Source organism: Bubalus bubalis, chromosome 16 (genome assembly GCF_019923935.1).
Source record: "Bubalus bubalis isolate 160015118507 breed Murrah chromosome 16, NDDB_SH_1, whole genome shotgun sequence".
In the NCBI taxonomy this organism is placed as follows: Eukaryota; Metazoa; Chordata; class Mammalia; order Artiodactyla; family Bovidae; genus Bubalus; species Bubalus bubalis.
In genome coordinates this window covers 67607233-67630191 of record NC_059172.1, presented here as the reverse complement: position 1 = coordinate 67630191, position 22959 = coordinate 67607233, and the positions used below count along the sequence as shown (strand labels likewise).

The following is a 22959-nucleotide window of genomic DNA, read 5'->3' as shown; positions in this document are numbered from 1 at the left end:
TTTCATGGTTGCAGTCATCATCTGCAGTGATTTTTGGAGCCCAAGAAAATAAAATCTGTCACTGATTCTACTATTTCCCCTTCTGTTTACCATGAAGTGATGGGACCAGATGCCATAATCTTCATTTTTTGAATGCTGAGTTTCAAGCCAGCATTTTCACTCTTCTCTTTCACTTTTATCAAGAGGCTCTTTAGTTCCTCTTTGCTTTATTTGCCATTGGAGTGGTATCATATGCATATCTGAGACTGCTGGTATTTCTCCCAGCAATCTTGATTCCAGCTTGTGATTCATCTGGACCAGCATTTTGTATGATGAACTCTGCTTATAAGTTAAATAAGTAGAGTGACAGTATACAGCCTTGTCATACTCCTTTCTCAATTTTGAACCAGTCAGTTAGAACCATGTCTGGTTCTAACTGTTGCTTCTTGATCTGTATACAGGTTTCTCAGGAGATAAGTAAGGTGGTTTCGTATTTACATCTCTTGAAGGATTTACCACAATTTGTTGTAATCCATACTGTCAAATAGCTGAGAAAAGAAGAGAAGGTGAAAGGCAAAGGAGAAAAGGAAGGATATACCCATCTCAATGCAGAGTTCCAAAAAATAGCAAGAGGGATAAGAAAGCCTTCTTAAGTGAACAATGCAAAAAAATGGAAAACAATAGAATAGGAAAGACTAGAGATCTCTTCAAGAAACTTGGAGATACCAAGGGAGAATTTCATGTAAAGATGGGCACAATAACAGATAGAAATGATAATGGGCCTAACAGAAGCAGGAGATATTGAGAAGAGGTGACAAGAATACACAGAAGAACTACACAAAAAAGATCTTAATGACCTGGATAACCACGATGATGTGATCACTCACCTAAGCCATACATCTTGGAGTGTGAAGTCAAGTGGTCCTTAGGAAGCATCACTGTGAACAAAGCTAGTGGAGGTGATGGAATTCCAGCTGGGCTACTTCATGGCTTAAAAGATGCTGTTAAAGGGCTGCACCCAATATGCCAGCAAATTTGGAAAACTTACCAGTGGCTACAGAACTGGAAAAGGTCAGTTTTCATTACAATCCCAAAGAAGGGCAATGCCAAAGAATGTCCAGACTACTGCACAATTGTACTCATTTCACATCCTAGGAAAGTAACGGTCAGTATCCTCTAAGCTAGGCTTCAACACTGTGTAACTGAGAACTTCCAGCTGTACAAGCTGGATTTAGAAAAGGCAGAGGAACCAGAGATCAAATTGCTAACATCCATTGGATCACAGAAAAAGCAAGAGAGTTCCAGAAAAGCACTTACTTCTGCTTTATTGACTACTTCTGCTTTAATGAGAGTTGGACCATAAAGAAGGCTGAGCATGAAGAATTGATGCTTTTGAACTGTGGTGTTGGTGAAGACTCTTGACAGTCCCTTGGACTTCAGGGAGATCAAACCAGTCAATTCTAAGGGAAATTAACCATGAATATATTCATTGGAAAGACTTGATGCTGAAGCTGAAGCTTCTAGTACTTTTGCCACCCAATGAGAAGAGCTGACTCATTGGAAAAGACACTGATGCTGGGAAAGATTGAAGGCAGGAGGATACAGTGAGATAGTTGGGTGGCATCACCAGCTCAGTGGACATGAATTTGAGCAAGCTCCAGGAAATGGTGAAAGACAGAGAAGCCTGGTGTGCTGTAGTCTATGGGGTCTCGAAGAGTTGGACCCAACTGAGCAACTGGCCTTAACTGAACTGAATACTGTCACAGGCTTTAGCATAGTTAATGAAGCAGAAGTAGATGTTTTTCTGGAACTCCCTTGCTTTCTCCATGATCCAATGAATGTTGGCAGTTGAATCTCTGATCCTTCTGCCTCTTCAAAGCTTACGTTTTACACCTGAATGTTTCCAGTTCACATGATGTTAAAGTCTAACTTGAAGGATTTTGAGCATAATCTTGCTAGCATGTGAAATGAGTGCAGTTGTATGGTAGTTTGAACACTGTTTGGCATTGCCCTTCTTTGGGATTGGAATGAAGACTGACCTTTTCCAGTCCTATGGCCACTGGTGAAATTTCCGAATTTATGACACTGAGTGCAGCATCTTAACAGCAGCATCTTTGAGGATTTGAAGTAGCTTAGCTGGAATTGCATCACCTCTACCAGCTTTGTTTTGTAAAATGCCTCCAAATGATATCCGGCTCTAGGTGAAGGATCACACCATCATGGTTATCCAAGTCATTAAGACCTTTTTGTATAGTTCTTCTGTGTGTTCTTGTATAGTTATTCTGTTTATTCTTGGACAAGAAAATGGTAACCCATTCCAGTATTCTTGCTTGCAGAATTAATGGACAAAGGAGCCTGGCAGTCCATAGCGTCGCAAAATGTCTGACATGACTGAGCAACTATCACTCACTCACTATGTATTCTTGTCGCCTCTTCTTAATGTCTTCTGCTTCTGTTAGGTCCTAGCAGTTTCTATCATTTATCGTGCCCATACTTGCATGAACTGTTCCCTTGATATCTCCAATTTTGTACCATATGTACAAATATCTCTTAAACTATGCTAGAAGCTCATTAAAGGGCATGTATAATTTCTCTTGATCTTTGTATCTTCTTCAATACCTTATTATATGATAAATGTTAAAGTATTTGTTGACTAAAATAAAACCTACAAGCTACTATGGCTAGATTCAGTAGCCATAACTTAATGATCCAGAGAACCAGAGAGAGGACAACGTGCCTTTTTGATCTGTCTTGCTCTTAATTACTGTCTTTCTTCTGGATTATAGTTATAACTATTTTCATTACAGAGTAATGAGATCTCCTGTGTTTTTTCCTAAAATGCCATTTCATATAATACAGGAACAGAAAAATCTGAAAATCTTTTTTTTTGTTTGTAACGTTTGCACATTTCTTACGTAATTCTATAAAATTGGTTGACAGTAGCTATTGATAAAAATATCTTGTACTTGTCTGTGGAGTTTGAAAAGCTGAGTAAATCAAGATCCTTATCTCTTAGAAACTGAAAATGTCATTTTAATGTCTTTTTATGAATAAATCTGATTTCTGCTCATGTTCTAAGAATTATAGATCGCTATTTGCCTATCAATTTTTTCTTTCTTCCTTACCTCAGATATTTAAGGACGTATGTGTGCAGTACACTGAGCCACTTTTGAAAAAGATGTGTTACTTGGCCATCAGGACATGCTTCTGTATTTCCTGAGAACCCTGGTTATTACAGCTCTGCAGGGATCCCTTAGATGTTTTTTAGAGATGATCAGAATTATGGCACTATTAATTTGGTTAACTGTAGTTTTTTAATGTGAAGACAAAATTTGCTCTTTCAAAAAACAATAGTATTGCAAATGATTTATGAAATATATAAAAACTTTTTATTCTGTATACTTAAACTTTTTATATTTTAAGACTTCAAATTCAGAGATGTTTGTCCGGTGTTCAAGTCTTTTGGTGGGTGTTCTTGGCTGCTATTGTTACCTGGGTGTCATAGCTGAAGAGGAAGCATACAAATCAGAATTATTCCAGAAAGCCAAGGTAAGAAGGTTTATATCAATAGTATTTTGGATTAACTTGAATGAAATACATTCCTGGGAAAATTGGTATATTTGTTTGGAAAACAAACTGTTATATAGGTTAACTGTTTCGTTTATGTAGTCTGAGAGGAGATAATACTGTGTCTCTTTTCTTAAGATTTGAAATTATTTTAAGCCAATATAAATGCAGCAATTGAAATAATATCATGTTGAAAATTAATCTCATTAACCAAAATAAGGATTTTTATCTATCCTTTTAAAAAGTTTTTCCTGGAGCAATTATCCTAAAGAATTCTTAAAAGCATTAATCAAATAGTCTTTCTAAGCATGAAATTAACTTCTGTCTCTGGGTATTGTTTTGTCAGTTGTGTGATTTGTAAAGATAACATGGTATAAAATTTGTTGTTTTTAAAAAATTGTTCATTTTTAATTATGTAACCAACATAACTTCTTGAAAGGATTAATTTTACCTGCTAAGTAAAAAAAAACAAAAAACAAAAAAACCTTCAATAAGCTATGATTTTACCTGAAGTTTGGATTTTTCCTTCTTTTTTTCTTAATAGTCTCTAATGCAGTGTGCTGGAGAAAGTATCACTTTGTTTAAAAATAAGACAAGTGAAGAATCTAGAATTGTTTCATTGAGAAATATGATACATCTATGTACAAGTTGCTTACATAACTGTTCCAAGGTAAGATGTTCTTCCTGCTTAACAGTGTAGCTTCTCCAGGAGGTTGATAATGGGTTGATGTCCTTACTGTTTTGGGGGTCCATTCATAAGCAGATATACTGATTTTAAATTAAATTGATAAATTAAGATAGTACTCAGATGAATAAAGCAACAGGTAATCTGAGTTTCTCATGAAACTAACTTCACAAAACTAATATTCTCAGGAAAGTTTCTGAGATTGTCTTACTCCTTTTATATAACAGCTAAGTGATAACTTATTGCCAGTGTACTTTCATTCATTTAATAAAAGCTTTTTGACTACCAGGTATGTGGTATACATACCACTACCCAAGGGCTTGTGGACACTGCAGAGATAAACTATTCAGGCACATATGTTACCCTCTTCTGCCCAGATAGACTTACATAAAATTTGGTGGAAGGATTGCTGCTATGTGTAATCTTTGTTTTGATTTGAAGGAGGCCTGAGGGGTAGTCAGGCCAGAGTATTGATAATAACCAGAAACATCTTTTAAAGCTAATGTTAAGTACATGGCCATATAGCAATATTATCAACATGTATTTTTCGAAGTGTTTTTTTGGGGGGATAAGAGGGGATGGAGAGAGTGGAAGAATATACTGTAAGCTATGATTATTGCCTGTGTTATGTTTAGGGGCAGTAGCTAGTATTTTACTTTAATGTTGTTTATGTCCAATAAAAGATATTTGCTACAGTTATTATTACTTTAAGAAAGAGGTAAGTATATTTGAAGCAAAGTATGTCTTGTTCCTAATAGTAAACTATTTATCCATGCTTATTCTGATAGAGAATTTCCAGTATAAAAGAACATCTACATTTTATTCACTAAGAGAAAATATTATATGTGAAGAATAATTGTTTTTATATTGTTGCTTGCTGTTTTGTCTTAATTACAGCACAGTCCAAATAAGATTGCATCTGGCTTCTTCTTACGATTATTAACATCAAAGCTAATGAATGACATTGCAGATATTTGTAAAAGTTTAGTAAGTATGCTTCCTGTTTTACTATATTTCATTGACTCTAACATACTTTTTATAACTTTGAAATTTCTTTGAAAAGGGATGTATCACACAGTATATGGAATCTTATGCTTTAAAAATGTGGAAATTTAATAAAGTTATTTGGTTTGCAGGGGAGAATGTATTTGCTTCTTATTATCAATACCATATGCTTGTCTGTTAATTTCTAAATGAATAATAATAGACCAAGTGTTTGGAAATTAATTATTCAGACTCAGTACTTTTTTCTGTATAATGTCAGTTCAGTCGCTCAGTCGTGTCTGACTCTTTGCGACCCCATGACCCGCAGCATGCCAGGTCTTCCTGTCCATCACCAACTCCTGGAGTCCACCCAAACCCATGTCCATTGAGTCGGTGATGCCACCCAACCATCTCATCCTCTGTCGTCCCCTTCTCCTCCTGCCCTCAATCTTTCCCAGCATCATGGTCTTTTCAAATGAGTCAGCTCTTCGCATCAGGTGGGCAAAGTATTGGAGTTTCAGCTTCAACATCAGTCCTTCCAATGAACACCCAGGACTGATCTCCTTTAGGATGGACTGGTTGGATCTCCTTGCAGTCCAAGGGACTCTCAAGAGTCTTCTCCAACACCACAGTTCAAAAGCATCAATTCTTCGGCATTCAGCTTTCTTTATAGTCCAACTCTCACATCCATACATGACCACTGGAAAAACCATAGCCTTGACTAGACGAACCTTTGTTGACAAAGTAATGTCTCTGCTTTTTAATATGCTGTCTAGGTTGGTCATAATTTTCCTTCCAAAGAGTAAGTGTCTTTTAATTTCATGGCTGCAGTCACCATCTGCAGTGATTTTGGAGCCCAGAAAAATGAAGTCTGACACTGTTACCACTGTTTGCCCATCTATTTGCCCTGAAGTGATGGGACCGGATGCCATGATCTTCATTTTCTGAATGTTGAGCTTTAAGCCAACTTTTCACTCTCCTCTTTCACTTTCATCAAGAGGCTTTTGAGATCCTCTTCACTTTCTGCCATAAGGGTGGTGTCATCTGCATATCTGAGGTGATTGATATTTCTCCTGGCAATCTTGATTCCAGCTTGTGCTTCTTCCAGCCCAGTGTTTCTCATGATGTACTCTGCATAGAAGTTAAATAAACAGGGTGACAATATACAGCCTTGACATACTCCTTTTCCTATTTGGAATGCGTCTGTTGTTCCATGTCCAGTTCTAACTGTTACTTCCTGACCTGCATACAGGTTTCTCAAGAGGCAGGTCAGGTGGTCTGGTATCAAAGGCTTTGGCATAGTCAATAAAGCAGAAATAGGTGTTTTTCTGGAACTCTCTTGCTTTTTCAATGATCCAGTGGATGTTGGCAATTTGATCTCTGGTCCCTCTGCCTTTTCTAAATCCAGCTTGAACATCTGGAAGTTCACGGTTCACGTATTGCTGAAGCCTGGCTTGGAGAATTTTGAGCATTACTTGCGTATAACGTACCAAAATTCAAAAGAATTCTCTATTCATAAAAACAAAAACCTTACTAGACAAGCAACATATATTTTTCTTTTTCATATCAATGGCTTGCATACTTCTTTGTCTGGAACAGTGCCTGGCACATAGTAGATATTCAAATATTTAATGAGTGAAAGAATATTCTATAACTTGATTGTTTTCATTTAATGATAAATCTCAGTCATCTTTCCGTGCTGCTTTATGGAGTTATACCTTACTGCCTTACTTGTTTTTTTGTTTTGCAGCAATGTGGTGTTTCTATATTATATATGAAAATAGCATATATGTATTTTAACCCAACTGATCTTAATTAAAATTGTAAATTTTTTTTTTTTTCCTCCAAAGAGTTGCTGCAGTAAATTTCTTAGTTTTGTCTACTTCTTTTTGTGCCTCTGAAGGATGTAGGAAAATTTTAGAAATGGAATTTCTTGTTCAAATGGAATATGAATTTTATTGATACTTTTTGATAGATATTGTCATTGTCCTCCAAAATAGTCGTTCTGTCCTCTATATAGTCGTTATAATCTTGCCTTCACCCTCATCAGTTTGCAGTAGTATAAGTTTCTTAATGTAAGAAGTCATTTGTAAAGATTGTGCATTATTCTGCTATATTGACAGTGCAGATTATATATCCATTTTATACACCTGATTCTTGAATTGTTTGATTAGGTCAATTTTAACTGCAGAGTGCTTCTGAAAGAAGCCAGCTTGAAACATCTTTCTTTCTCTTGTTTGAAGGCATTCATTATCAAAAAGCCTTTTGACTTTGGAGAAGTAGAATCACTGAAAGAAGATGCTGATGAAAATCTGACGAGGATAGAGGATCAGTCAAACATGAGTTTATTTAATGATTCCCCTGCTAGTAGTGTTACTGATACAAATGAATCTGGAAAGAGCCAAATTACTACTGGTAAATACATTTTATTGCATGAGATTTTTTTTTTTAACCTTCTAGTATTATTTGATATTATAAAAGCCTTCATATATACTATTTTGTGCTCATTTTATTTCCTTTTTGTGTAGTCATTTAGGATTGTTCTCTTCCATACAGTTTAGAATTATCTCGCATTTAATTGAATTTATTATCAGTTTCCTATTTTATCCTTCATGGGTAAATTTAAAATAATTGCTAAAGAAATAAAAACATTTTTGGATAACTAAACATATTGGTTATTTGAAAATAATAAGCAGGATGTGCAAAAGATCCCATAATGCAGTCGTTGTTTACCTTTTTTCTATTATTTCTACATAGACCCATATAATTCAAAATTATAATCAGCATTAATATTCAGATGCCTTTTTATACCTTTGTCTGTTTTCTTTTAACATTAACTAGAAGCAGTTTTTTCATTTAGGTACTTGTGCTGTTGATAATCATACTTTTTAATGGCTGTATAATAGCATATTTAACATACATACCGTAATTTACTAGGCCATTTTGTTTATTGTCAGAAATTTAGATCCCTTTCTAACGATATTGCAGTGACTATTTGCCCATGTATATTTTTCCATATATTATTTTTTGATGACAGAATCCTAGAGTATCCTTTTATAAAGAATTTTGAAGCTTTTAGTGTGTAATCAAATTTATTATAGTTTTGCTTTCCATATATTTTTATTTCTTTTTCTGTTGTTCAGGGAAGATACTTGTGTTAATGTTCAATGTATGTGGTTGTTTTACTCCTTTGTTAGTCTTTTTTTTTTCCCATCTCTTTTAGTCTTAATAAATGCTTTTTATTTTTAGGTGCCATGAATCCTTTAGCTGAAGAACATCTATCAAAGCAAGATCTACTTTCTTTAGACATGCTCAAGTTCTTGTGTATGTGTGTAACCACTGCTCAGACTAACACTGTGTCATTTAGGGCAGCTGATATTCGGAGGGAATTATTAATGTTAATTGATTCTAGCATGCTAGACCCTACCAGATCTCTTCATTTACACATGGTGAGTTCAGTGAAAGAAGTGCTTTGAGTGTACTTGATCTTGCTAGCTAAATGTAATGGACTGACATATAAGAATCACATTGTACCTTTGAAGAATTGAAATTGCTTCCTTGAGAAATGAATCTGAGACTGTTATAAAATATACTTTTAATGTGCTGTAAAAACATTTAAGTGGATACTGTAACATTAAGACTTGAATGGACTTTGGATAGATTTCTTTGCTTTGGGTATAATTTTTATAAATTATTTTAAACCAGGCCAAGAAGCACAGACTCTGAATATGAAAATAATACATAACATTGTTATTGAAGTCTGAATCTTGCCTTGACCTGGGTTTATATGCTTTAAAATGTTTTAATGTAATTTCAAAGTGGCTATAAAGTTAAAATACTACAGAATATCCTATATTTCATTCCTAAGCCTCTGTAATTAACATTTTGCTACATTTGACTTATCTTCCTCTGCATGCTATACCCATACACACACACACACACACACACACACACAGACACATACTTTTTTTCTGTACCATTTTGAGATTAAATATTCAAATATGATGCCCATTTACTTCAGTGTATATGTCCTAAAAACAGTGATGCTCTCCTATATAACTACAGTATCATCATCAAGAAATTAACATTGTACAGTTAATTATACATCAAACATTGATGTATAATCATCAAGAAATTAACATTATATCATGTTAACTAATAAATATGATCGTTTATTAGTTCCCAGGTCTGTTCAATTTCTTTCAGTGTGGAAGAGTTCTTTACTCTTTCCTTATCTTTCATGACTATTTTTGAATAGTATAGCTGCTATATAGAATCCTACTGTTTGAATTTGTCTCATGTTTCCTCATTAGATTTAGACTTAACAAAAGTAATCTCTCTCCTTTGCTTCCTTCATCAGCCTACTCATTTACAGATAGATATCTCCAATTCCAATCCAGCACTGTAGAATTTATTTTTCTCTGTCCATATGTGTAGCTCCCTTTCCAACAGTAAGAAATCTGGCTTTCCACTTAACCTCAGTGGATTTGTTTATTTAATATAATTACATATAACTTATCTCCTGACCGTGGGTGCTTAGCCCCAGTGCTGGTGAACATGTTGGGGGAGCTCCTGTCTCAGTGAGTATGCTGAATGAGTCTATGGTCATATCCCTAGTTACAGGCAGAAAGTTGGCAAACATGTCCGGTGGTTTCCCCAGCTATGGGAAACATGCCAGTTAGAATCCCTTGGAAATATTGAGGTTGAGTCCCTGATAGAATTTCTTGTCATATTCTAGCTTTGGTAAACATCCTGGCTGATCACCTAGCTCTGGCAAATATGCTAGGTTGAGTCCTGTTTGATCCCTTGGTCCCTTGGTTTCAAACCTGGCAACAATCTAGTAATGTCTCTAGCCCCAACCAGCTGGGAGGGCTGTATGCTTTTCTGGGGCTTTGATGTTAAAAGTCATTTCAAGACACTCGCTAATAACACACATGACTCTCATGGCATATATTTAAAATGGTCCAACTTAATGTTCTTTTTATAATATCAGAAGGAGTAAGAAGCATTTTTCTACATATAGATGGAGGGGGGAAGGCTTCTGATTCTTAATACAGCAAGAAAATTATTTGACATGTCAGAAACTGGCTGCCTAGTTATAACTTACCATTATACTAGTAGTTGCTGAGAAGCCCTTTATACTGTACCATAGAGAGCCTACAGGACGATAAGTCACGGTATTTGGATTATTCACTGTGCATAATTATCTCTGCTTTCTAAAATTCATTAATAGAATAGTTTTTCACCATTGAAGTTTCAAACCTCAAGTATTGTTTTCAGAGGGTGGTGACATAGTTTCAGACTCTTGCTCAGGCAGTTAATCCCAACAGTGATAACAACTGTCACTCACTGAATGCTGTCAAAAAAATTTAGACCTTTACATGCATTTCCTTTCATCTTCACAGTAATCTGGACAGTTAAGTGCTGTATCCTTATTTTACAGCTGAGAGTACAAAGAGGCAGATGACAAGGCAACTTTTAAAACCACACAAGTAGTAATATTGTGGTGCTAGGATTTGTGTCCCACTCTCTTTGACTTCAAACTCTCCTGCTATTGCCTGGTAAAAAAATTCACTGCCCAAGTGTGTATGTGTAGGCACATGTGTTTATATATATGAATTTATGGTTTGCATATATGTATTTATTTAAGTGAATGATATATAAATATCATTTTTTAAAAAAAAACTAATTCTCCCCCCCGCCCCCCACTCCACCCCCTATCTTAGTATCTAGTGCTTTTAAAGGCGCTTCCTGGAGAAGAATATCCCTTGCCAATGGAAGATGTTGCAAAACTTCTAAAACCACTACCGTAAGACATTAAAACCATATAGAATATTCGCTCTAAATTTATAAACCAAACTGGTGTGTTCTGTTATGCTGATAAAGTTAAATTTTTTCCACCACAGCAATGTGTGTTCATCTTACCACCGTGACCAAGATGTTTGTAAAACCATTTTAAACCATGTCCTTCACGTAGTGATGAACCTGTGTCACAGAAATATGGATGATGAGAACACAAGGGATGCTCAAGGACAGTTTCTAACAGTGATTGGAGCATTTTGGTGGGTATAGATTATTTTATGGAGTTCTTGTTTTTCTTTTGCCACTTTTGCATACAAATGCAAACTTTGCATTTCTACTTTAGTGATTTCTTCTAATCCTTGAATGTAGCTATGTATGTTTTTTAACAATAGTAAATGTAACTTGTATTTCCCTTCTTAATTGCTTGAAGAACTACATTGTTTTCTGCTTAAGGCTTGGCTTCCTAAAGTAAGTTTAGTGTGTTTCTCTTTGAATTCTGAATCACTTAATAGTTTGGCAAGTATGATGAATTAAAGCAAAGTGCAAAAAGTGTAATAAATCGAGTAGTTTATATTCCTTAAGTGAACAAGGTCTTGTCAGTATCTGATTGTTTCATGCACAGAGTCACAGTGTGAAATATTATAGAGGAGCATATATATGTAATTCAGAACCCTCATACCAGTTGGTGGGTAACAATTTCTGAATCAGTACAGAATATGGTTTTCTAAATCTTTGATATACAACACTAAAAATGTTTTCCTTTTCAAGCATGTTTTCAATAACATGGTTAGCTGAAGTGTGATAGCCCCCAAATGAGGCATAGTCATATGACACAAATACATTAAAATAAGCTGCTTTTCAAACCAATTTATTTTAGCTGGAATTTTTGAAAGGTGAGAGTATTGTCATATACTGCGTAGTGACAATTAAATTTATCATGGAAAGGAATTTTGGAAGCTGCCTAGAATAATCTTAATGTCCAGTGATTGTTTTTTTGACTATGCTTTTATTGGAATGATTACTTGATATTAAGACATGTACTTTTATTTCAGGCACTTAACAAAGGAAGGGAAAAGTACATTCTCTGTAAGAATGGCACTAGTAAAATGCCTTAAAACTTTGCTTGAGGTGAGTATTTCCACTTTAATTATTAGTAAGGTCTCCAGTGACGTTTTAAAAGCAGTCTTTATTTCTATTTGTTAATGGGTAGTTTTTCTCTTAGTATTTCACATTTAACCTCAGTTGATCTTTTCCCATAGGCTGATCCTTACTCAAAATGGTCTATTCTGAATGTAAAGGGAAAAGATCTTCCTGTAAATGAAGTATTTCCACAGTTTCTTGCTGATAATCATCACCAAGTTCGCATGTTGGCTGCGGAGTCAATCAATAGGTAATAGGTCAAGTATTCATGAAGTATCAGGAGTGCTGCAGATAGCAGTTCAATGTCTAGCACAGTTGTAGCTCACTAGGGGTGATATTGGAGAAGGCAATGGCACCCCACTCCAGTACTCTTACCTGGAAAATCCCATGGACGGAGGAGCCTGGTAGGCTGTAGTCCATGGGGTCGCTAAGAGTCGGACATGACTGAGTGACTTCACTTTCACTTTTCACTTTCATGCATTGGAGAAGGAAATGGCAACCCACTCCAGTATTCTTGCCTGGAGAATCCCAGGGACGGGGGAGCCTGGTGGGCTGCCATCTATGGGGTCACACAGTCGGACACGACTGAAGCGACTTAGCAGCAGCGGGGGTGATATTAAAAATAATGACTACTAAGCATAGACTGTATGCCTGGCATTTTTGTTTTCTCTTAATTCTGACAACTCTTTCACTTAGATATGATTATTTCATCTAATTTAGTAACGAAAACTCTGTGGCTTAGACAGATTAAGTAAAGTGATAAGTGCCATACATCTAGTAAGTGGTTGAGATGAATGAGATGTGACTACTCCCAATTAGAGATACAGGGCTTTTTGGTATTAGAGAGATTTTATGAGTTTATAAAATGAAAATTATCACATTTTACATTTTGCTTATTATAATCATATTTATTCAAGTGAGCATAAAATTAGGCATTGGAGTGATTCTCTCACAAGAATGTGTTATGTTTGAGTACCTAAACAAGCCATTGACTGTGTGGATTACAACAAGCTGTAGAAAATTCTGAAAGGGATGGGAATACCAGACCACCTCACCTGCCTTCTGAGAAACCTGTCTGCAAGTCAAGAAACAGCAGTTAGAACCAGACATGGAACAACAGACTGGTTCAAAATTGGGAAAGGCATACATCAAGGCTGATTATTGTCACCCTTTTTATTTAACTTATGTGTAGAGTACATCATGAGAAATTCTGGGCTGGATGAAGCACAAGCTGGAATCAAGATTGCCAGGAGAAATATCAACAACCTCAGATGTGCAGATCGCACCACTCTAATGGCAGAAAGCGAAGAGGAACTAAAGAGTCTCTTGATGAAGGTGAAAGAGGAGAGTGAAAAATATGGCTTAAAACTCAACATTCAGAAAACGAAGATCATGGCATCTGGTCCCATCACTTATGGCAAATAGAATGGGAAAAAGTGGAAACAGTGACAGATTTCGTTTTCTTGGGCTCCAGATTCATTGCGGGCAGTGACTGCAGCCATGAAATTAAAAGACACTTGCTCCTTGGAAGAAAAGCCATGACAAACCTAAATAGCATATTAGAAAGCAAAGACATCACTTTGCCAAGAAAGGTCCGTCTAATCAAAGCTATGGTTTTTCCATTAGTCATTTATACATGTGAGAGTTGGACCATAAAGAAGGCTGAGTGCCAAAGAATTGATGCTTTCAAACTGTGGTGTTGGAGAAGACTCTTGAGAGTACCTTGGACAGCAAGGAGATTCCTAAAGGAAATCAACCCTGAATATTCATTGGAAGGACTGATGCTGAAGCTGCTTTGGCCACCTCATGCCAAGAGCTGACTCACTGGAAAAGAGCCTGATGTTGGGAAAGATTGAGGGAAAGAGGAGAAGGGAGCAACAGAGGATGAGGTATTTGGATGTTATCACTGACTCAGTGGACATCAGCAGCCTGACGTGCTGCATCGCACATGATTTAGCGACTGAACAACAATAATAACAACCTGAAGAAGCAAATATTAAATTTTAGCAACTGTATGTTTAATGGGTTATTAAGTTGATTTTAAAACTCCAGATTGTAACCTACCTCTGCCCTTTCCCACCTCACTCTACTATAAACAAACTCTCTCTGCTTTATTTTTCTCTATAGCATTTATCACCAGTTGAAATATTATATTTTAACACATTTATCTAAGATACGAGCTCCAGAGAGCGTTTGTCTCTTTTCCTGTGTATTTAGCACCTAAAATAACACTTGGAATGTGCCAGGTGTTTAATAATTTGTAAAATCAATGAATATTTGAAAAAAATTACATTATGCTTAAAACATCAAAGCTAAAAATCATTTGAGCAGTTTTTCTGTTCAAATGTAGATGAACAATAATTAACACTGAAGAAATTACCATGCAGTCACATAAATACACGTGTTAGAAAACATGATGTGTCCAAAATTTTGATATTCTGAAAATAATGTTTTCATAGGTCAGAAACATGTCTAACTCCTCAGGTTTAGGACTATTTTTAGTAAAACCACAGTGCATTGTAATGTTTGCTAATGTGTGCTTTATTTCAAATACATAAAAAAGAAAATATATACAGAAATTAAAGATCTGGGGTTACAGAGGATAACAAGTTGAATATAATAAAGCAGTGTAGTGCTGACATTTAAAAAATCTCTTAAGATTCAAAAATGCATAAATTCATGAATGGCATGAACATATTTATTTATTTATTGGTTGTTTACTTGTTAGATATTTAATACTAAGCTGCTGAAGAGAGATTGGAGAAACTGAGGAATGAGAGAAATACCAAAAAGTTGATACTTTCATATGTTTTGATTAGTATAAAAGGGTAAAAGACAAAATGGCTAAAGAGTTGTCCTTAAATATGACGGTACATTATGCAAAAAAGCACTAATCAGCTCTCCTCTACCACATAAAAATAATTTTAATGGAACATCAAGACATTAAAGCTAATACCTTTTATAAAGTGAAAGTTACTCTGCCGCTGCTGCTGCTGCTAAGTCACTTCAGTTGTGTCCGACTCTGTGTGACCCCATAGACAGCAGCCCACCAGGCTTCCCCGTCCCTGGGATTCTCCAGGCAAGAACACTGGAGTGGGTTGCCATTTCCTTCTCCAATGCATGAAACTGAAAAGTGAAAGTGAAGTCACTCAGTTGTGTCCAACTCTTTGTGACTCCATGGACTGTACAGGCCAGAATACTAGAGTGGGTAGACATTCCCTTATCTAGAGGATCTTCCCTACCCAGGGATCGAACCCAGGACTCCTGCATTGTAGATGGATTCTTTACCAGCTGAGCCTACAGAGAAGCCCAAGAATACTGGGTAGCCTATTGCTTCTCCAGCAGATCTTCCTAACCCAGTAATTGAACCAAGGTCTCTTGCATTGCAGGCAGATTCTTTACCAACTGAGCTATCAGGGAAGCAATAACTTTTAAGCTGTGATTAAATGTTAGAGCAGGTTGATATAAGAGCCTGTGGCTTCTTCTTGTTGGTATTTTACCAGAGGACAAATTTTTTTCTGGTTAGTTTGCATTCAGGGATATTCAAGTTTGGGCAATAAGCTAAGAGATCTTTTGAGACACTTTTCAGTTCTAGTAGAATATGGGTTGTTTGGTAAAGATCCTAATATTAGTAGCTTTGAACCTACTAGACTTATATTTCCTTGGTCTTTTGAAGGAAGACCTAGTATGTTAGTATGTCTCACAAAGTGATTTATTTTTGCCCTGTAAATATGCTTTGGAAAGTAGAGTTTAAGATTAAAAATCATTTCACTTTTTGCTTTTTTTTTTTTTTTTTTAAGATTGTTTCAGCATATAAAACGAGGTTCTTCCACATTGAAAGCACTTCCTTTGAAGCTTCAGCAAACAGCTTTTGAAAATGCATACTTTAAAGCTCAGGAAGGAATGAGAGAATTGGTAATTTTATTAATGTATATTTGTTATTACATATACTTTCTATAAATATGCCATGTTATTTTACCAAGCAGTTACTCAAATGATTATATATTCTATAACAGAACAAAACTGAAAAGGAAGATCACATGAAAAAAAATGTGAATTTTGAAAAAGATTTCAAGAGATTACAAAAATGAGTGTAAATAATATAAAATTTCCTAGAGATAACGTATATTATATATTTTAAAATCAGCATGTCATGTACAAAAAGAGAAAACACTGACCTGACAGCAGTTTATTTGGAGAAAGCCCTGAGAAATTTTACATCTTGAGAGCATAATATGAACCAACATTGTAATGGCTATCAAAAAAAAGCAAATTCCATCTTAGATGTCATTAATAGAAGCAGACTGTAATGAGCTAGTTTATAAGAAGAACTTGAATCTTGTATTCATTTTAGAGGGCAGCTGGTTTTGTTCTCAGTAAAAGTAAATCTTTAACTAAAATGTTAGAGAGTATCTAGACCTATCTCTCATACAGAATAGGTAAAGGAGTTGACTTCCTGGGAAGATCATAACTATTTTTAAACATATCAGTGATTGCCCTTTAGTAAAGGAATTAAGTCCTTACTTTTTCTTTTACCAAAAATAGAAATAGATCAGTGACTGGCCATTTTTTCTAAAAGTGAAGATAAACTTCTATCAATTATAGTAAGTCAAAAAATATTTATGTCTGTTGGAAGAGTTTGATGATTAATTGTTAAGCTAGAAGCATGTATCATTTTATCTAGTAGTATGACTTTATTAGGTTTTTTTTGGTGATATCTATGATTTTTTTAAAGGATAAAGAGCTATATATATTAAGTTATAATGGTAATAAGATGGTAAAACATCTTAGAAGGTAATACTTGGTAGTTGATGAGATTTAGTCTTGCTCACATTCCTGCAGTTACTTTTTTTCTCTTCTTTTTTTCTTCAAAGTGCTTTATACTTCATTGAAATGTTTGACGATTCTTATTCTATGAGGTGTTATAAACAGCAGTCTTTCCCATTGTAGCAACTTTGGTCCTTTCTCATAATCTCTTTAACTCCATCACTATAGGTTTTAAAACTGTTCACTGGCTGTTTAGATGTTGTTGTGGTATTCTTTGGTGTTAGCCTGGTTGGTTTATTTGGAATATTTAAATATTTACATTACCTATTGTTTTAAAAATTCTAAAGTCCCACAGAACTGAAAACTCTGAAACTTTGGATGAGATTTGTAATAGAAAAGCCACTTTACTGATGATGATAGTTGTGGTGTTATACTGTAGCCCTGTCTGTGAAAAGCAGGCTTTATTCGCCCTATGCAAGTCTGTGAAAGAGAATGGACTAGAGCCTCACCTCGTTAAAAAGGTATATGTGTATGAATATTTTTATTAAAATTATCCTTTGATAACTTTTAAACAATTAAAGCTAGATTTTAAATATGGCATTTATTAAAGAGTTGGAGATGGTTTTATTTTTTAGATTTGAAGAGAGTGTATTTATTTGTATACAGTGTCATTTTTTACATTCAGTTTAAGAGCATTTCACAAGACTGTCATTGAACTAATAAGAGTGAGTGACCGGTCATCATTCATACCAGACCCTCTCGAATAGTATTTTTTGGGGGAAATCCATGGAGATAAAAAAGCAGTATGTATTTTGCCTGGTGGATTCTGGAGCACGACCTTGGAATCTAGTGGGGTGAGAAGTCAAATTTTAGATATGGAAGGCTTTTAAGTTGCATGATTAGAAAGACCAGGGTCCAGTGTTGTAGAACGTTTACTCCTGCCCCGGTCCAACACCTCAGCACTCATGGTTTGAGAAGTTCCAGGCCTTTCCATCCTTTATTTTTACACGATAAACCAATGATTGATCATGGCTTGATGTAACTAGCATGGTTTCCAGTGGAACTTTTTCCCCAGGTTTGATTCCTGGGTGGGAAAAATCCCCTGGAGAAGGATCTTCCCCACCCAATATTCTTGCCTGGGAAATCCCATGGACAGAGGAGTCTGGTGAGCTACAGTCCATGGGGTTACAAAAGAGTCAGACATGACTTTGTGACTAAATAACAACAAACAACAACAGCATAGATAAGTTAATCAAGGGATAGAAAAGTTACATGAATGCTCAAAGCCATACTGTAAATAATATTAAGGATGTAAGTGATTTATTATTTCATTATTAAAACATTGACTTCTTTTTTGACTTGTACAGGTTTTAAAGAAAGTTTCTGAAACTTTTGGATATAGATGTTTAGAAGATTTCATGGCTTCTCATTTGGATTATTTGGTATTGGAATGGCTAAATCTTCAAGATCCTGGATACAGTGTATCTTCTTTTCCTTTTATTTTATTAAATTACACAAACATTGAAGATTTCTATAGGTAGGTTTGCATATGGCACATGTGAAAGATATTTAAAATTAGGTATTAATGATATTATGAGAATCAAGACAGCTTTTATAAATGAAAGCATATTGAAGGTTATCAGTTAACTTAGGATCTGGTCCTAGTTGTACCAGTAAGCCAGCTACCTGACTTTAGGCAAGCCACAAGAACACCCACTGAGTCTTGGTTTCTTACTGTAAAGTTTCTTACTGGAGTTATTGGAGTAGAAAATGTCAACCCTCTCCAGTATTCTTGCCTGGAAAATCCCATGGACAGAGAAGCCTGACAGGCTACAGTCTATGGGGTCTCAAAGAGTTGGACATGACTGTGTGCACACACAAGGATGTATAGAGATCTTAAAGGTCCATTTCAGCTTTAATATTTAATAATTTTCCCTGTGAAAAATCAAAGATAAATTACTGGTGGCTGATTATTTTTACCCTGTTTTTCTTTTCTCCTGTTTGAATGTGGGCCATTTAGTTATTTCTGTATGATTTAAAGTTTAATATACAGGTATTTATTTTGCTAACTCCCAAGTCTGGAGAAGAGAATTTTGAAAATGGAGAGGTTTGAAACAACTAAATAATAATGCTTAAATATCAGGATATGGGAAGGCAATCTGTAATTGTTTAATAGTCCTTATTCGGAGAAGGCAATGGCAACCCACTCCAGTACTCTTGCCTGGAAAATCCCATGGATGGAGGAGCCTGGTAGGCTACAGTCCATGGGATCGCAAAGAGTCAGACACGACTGAGCGACTTCATTTTCACTTTTCACTTTCATTCATTGGAGAAGGAAATGGCAACCCACTCCAGTGTTCTTGCCTGGAGAATCCCAGGGACGGGGGAGCCTGGTGGGCTGCCGTCTGTGGGGTCGCACAGAGTCGGACACGACTGAAGCAACTTAGCAGCAGCAGCAACAATAGTCCTTATTGTTTGTTCATTTTGCCAAATCTATGTTTATTTTTTGAATTTATAAATTGCTTTCACTTTTCACTATATAATAATTTTGCATAAAGATTATACAGAAGAAATAAATATAAATTCATTTTCACTTGTTTTTCATCATCCTTTAGGGTGATAATACTCTTAATGCCTCTGTTTTTTTTAGTGTGACTATTTAAAATTTACTTAACTTCATGTCTTCATTTATAGAGTAAGAATGCTTAATGATCTAGATAAAGTGATGCTCTAAGCTTATTAAACTGTTTTATTTATTTTTTTGCCCACACCACATGACTCAAGGAATCTTTACTTTCCTGACCAGGGATTGAACCCATGGTGGAAGCATTGAAGTCCACTGGAACACCAGGAATTTCCAAAACCATTCTGTTATTTTAAGGACCATATTATAAAGTTTTACTTTGAAAAGTTATATTTTTAATGTATGTTTTTAATTTTTATATTTTTAGGTCTTGTTATAAAATTTTGATTCCACCTCTAGTGATTAGAAGTCATTTTGATGAAGTAAAATTAATTGCTAATCAAATTCAAGAGGATTGGAAAAGTCTTCTGACAGACTGCTTTCCAAAGATTCTTGTAAATATTCTTCCATACTTTGCTTATGAGGGTACAGAAGACAGTGGGATGGCACAGCAAAGAGAGACTGCTACCAAAGTCTATGATATGCTTAAAGATGAAAACTTATTAGGAAAACAGGTATGACTTCAATATTTACAATACCTTTTATCCCATAAGTGATCTGAGGTGTAACGTTAGGCTATTCATCACTTATGTAATTAAGTTTAATATTTTATGATAATCACTGTCTCACATAGGCAATCCATTAATTTTTTTGTTATTGTACAGTGTTCTCTCCTTTTGATTGGTTTTTAAATGTTTTTAATCAGGAATTTTCCTTTTAACTTTGGAATAATTTTACCACCTTTTCCTTGTAAAATATTGTTTTAATTGGCAGTAATACATGAATACAAACTGGTTATTAAATTCAAGCAATGCTGAACAAGGTACAGAAAATCTTCACTTTCTCTTGACTATCATTAAGCCCTTCATTTTTCAAGGAAAAGTACAATCCCATGTTCCCATTCTCTGCTTTTTCCATGGCATTTACTATCTTCTAATGTATGATATACCTTACTTATGAATTATGTTTACTGGTTTTTATCAACCTTCTCCACTATAAGTACTTGTAAAGGTCGGATTTTTCTTTCTTCTTTTTTCTGATGTATCCCAACTATCTAGTGTATATCAAGCACTCATTATTTGATGAAAGATGGAGTCAAGTTAAAAAGGACCTAACAACTTGTTTCTTTTATAGTAATATATACATATCTAAAATTGTTTGAGGCAACTTATATTCAGATACATATATAAACTTTTTAAAGTGAAAGAGAATTGGTCACTCCACTTTTTAACTTTTAACATAAGCAAATGATGACTAACAAAGCTTGGTGAATGTTACTATTATAATTGGATAAACTTCAGCAGACTTTTTTCATTGCCTAGTTATCTGTGAACAGCACGTCTCTTAGTTGCTTAGGTGGGCTATTCTTATTTGGAGCTGGTTATAAGTCTGTAGTCTGGAGGAAGATGGTGAGCAATGGTGCTCCCTCCCTGAAGGGCAGTTGGAACAGAATGTTGGTTTGCCAAAGGGTATGGAATTTATGAGAGGCAGTCTGCTTCCAGACCCTTTCACCCAATCTTCCAGCTTAGACTTCTGAGCAGGTCTACTCTTAGTATTCCTCTTTATGTATTCAAATCAAAAGAAAGCAAGTTTGAGTCAGAAGAAGTCTAGATGGGAAATGTGATTACATTAAACCCTGATTAAAACACTAGTCTCAAGAACAAAGAGAGCTAAAAATTAAAAATAATTTCTTAGCTTCTTTGTTAAAGACATAAATTTTTATTTGTCTCAGTTTCATTTAGCATCATCGTTTTAAGTTAATTTTTTCTCTATTTCTCTAATATGCAGCTTATCTAAATCAATCCACATTCTTTTTTCTGTGGATAAGTGATGGTACCACTATTATCAATCTTTCAGTCTTCTATAACTGTCAGTTGTTGAATGCCTAAAATGTATAGTTATAAGATTGTTTAGGTATACCTAGATATCTGAATTTTTTTTGAATTATTTTTATGTACCTTTAGCTTAAACATTAGAGATTTGCTTGTAAGAAAATTATATAAAATTAAAGAAGTCAGTTGTCACCGATGTGCAGGGAAACTCACTAAGTTTTCCTCTGATATTAATCAGAGTTGGTCAGTTTGTCTTACTAATTCCAGATATACTGGAAATAGGGTTGGATTTTTAAAAGGGCTGAAACCTTGGAATTGATGATATGATGTAACTAATGTTACATTACAGGGAAAGGCTAAGATCTTTACATTAGATTTCTGTTGTACCACATTCCAGAATATTTTTGCTGTTAGGAAGGGTTTCCAAATCTCTGTGTGGAAGAGGTAAAGACAGTAAATGAGCCCATTTGCCTTTTGGTTTAAAGCACTGTAATTCATTACTTGGAGAGCTAACAAAAAACGCCTTTTAAGACTTTATAGTTCTCATTCATTTGGCTGAGGTGTAATGTAGTACACCCAGTCTTTTTATTTAGAGAACTTATGCCTTTTGTGAGGCTGCCTGTAGCAAGAATTGGGTGATGAAGAGTCTGCTCCTGTCCAAGAGGATTTTTACCTAGTATTAATGACTCTGATGCTGGGAGGGATTGGGGGAAAAGGGGATGACAGAGGATGAGATGGCTGGATGGCATCACTGACTCAATGGACGTGAGTCTGAGTGAACTCCAGGAGTTGGTGATGGACAGGGAGGCCTGGTGTGCTGCGATTCATGGGGTCGCAAAGAGTCGGACACGACTGAGCGACTGAACTGAAGGACATGTGGGTAGCAGCTAGCCTCAGAATTTGGGATATCAACCAAGTTGGAACCTGGGGAAAGATATGCAGGAACAAAGGGTTGATAATTGCCAGTCATTGGGAATCCTTACTAGTAAAGTTCTCTAAGATAGTGTTCTCAAATAAAGGTAAAATGCAGATTGATGAGCAGTATAGATCAGTGGGGAATTTGGTTGGCAGGAAAGTGATTAGGTTGAGGAATTTCAAGCTAGACCTGAAGCCTTGCTCATTAAAGTGATTCTTTAAAATTAAATGAGAAAGTTGGATTAAGAGAATCTTGTTTGATATAATTTCCCTATTTTCCTTTGAGTCTGTAGGTCGGCTGCATAGCAGAAAAAAAGTGGTGCTAGTTGCATGTCTTGCAGATCTTAGATCTTTGATAACTATTTCCTTCTGTAATCACTGAATAATTTTGGAAATGAGACAATAATGTGAGCCCCTTAAACTAGCTGACTTAAAGATCACAGACAGGAAAACTTAAATATATTTTATTTTGTATCCTTGCAGATTGATCATTTATTCATTAGTAATTTACCAGAGATTGTAGTGGAATTATTGATGACGTTACATGAACCAGCAACTTCTGGTGCCAGCCAAAGCACTGACCCCTGTGACTTCTCAGGGTATGG

The 22959-nt window shown here is 35.4% G+C and overlaps 1 protein-coding gene across 7 annotated transcripts in view; it reads left to right on the top strand.

Annotated features, from left to right (window-relative positions):
- ATM (ATM serine/threonine kinase) overlaps positions 1–22959 on the top strand; it is a 152049-nt gene that overhangs the window by 46033 nt on the left and 83057 nt on the right. For all 7 annotated transcript variants that reach the window (XM_006053341.4, XM_006053340.4, XM_006053344.4 and 4 more), the window contains 14 exons: positions 3403–3528; positions 4091–4216; positions 5129–5218; positions 7459–7630; positions 8465–8664; positions 10942–11024; positions 11122–11277; positions 12070–12145; positions 12277–12407; positions 15958–16072; positions 17272–17445; positions 18292–18461; positions 19876–20122; positions 22838–22953. In XM_006053341.4, coding sequence (XP_006053403.1) covers positions 3403–3528; positions 4091–4216; positions 5129–5218; positions 7459–7630; positions 8465–8664; positions 10942–11024; positions 11122–11277; positions 12070–12145; positions 12277–12407; positions 15958–16072; positions 17272–17445; positions 18292–18461; positions 19876–20122; positions 22838–22953 — 1982 coding nt within the window. The remainder of the gene's footprint in view (positions 1–3402; positions 3529–4090; positions 4217–5128; positions 5219–7458; positions 7631–8464; positions 8665–10941; positions 11025–11121; positions 11278–12069; positions 12146–12276; positions 12408–15957; positions 16073–17271; positions 17446–18291; positions 18462–19875; positions 20123–22837; positions 22954–22959) is intronic.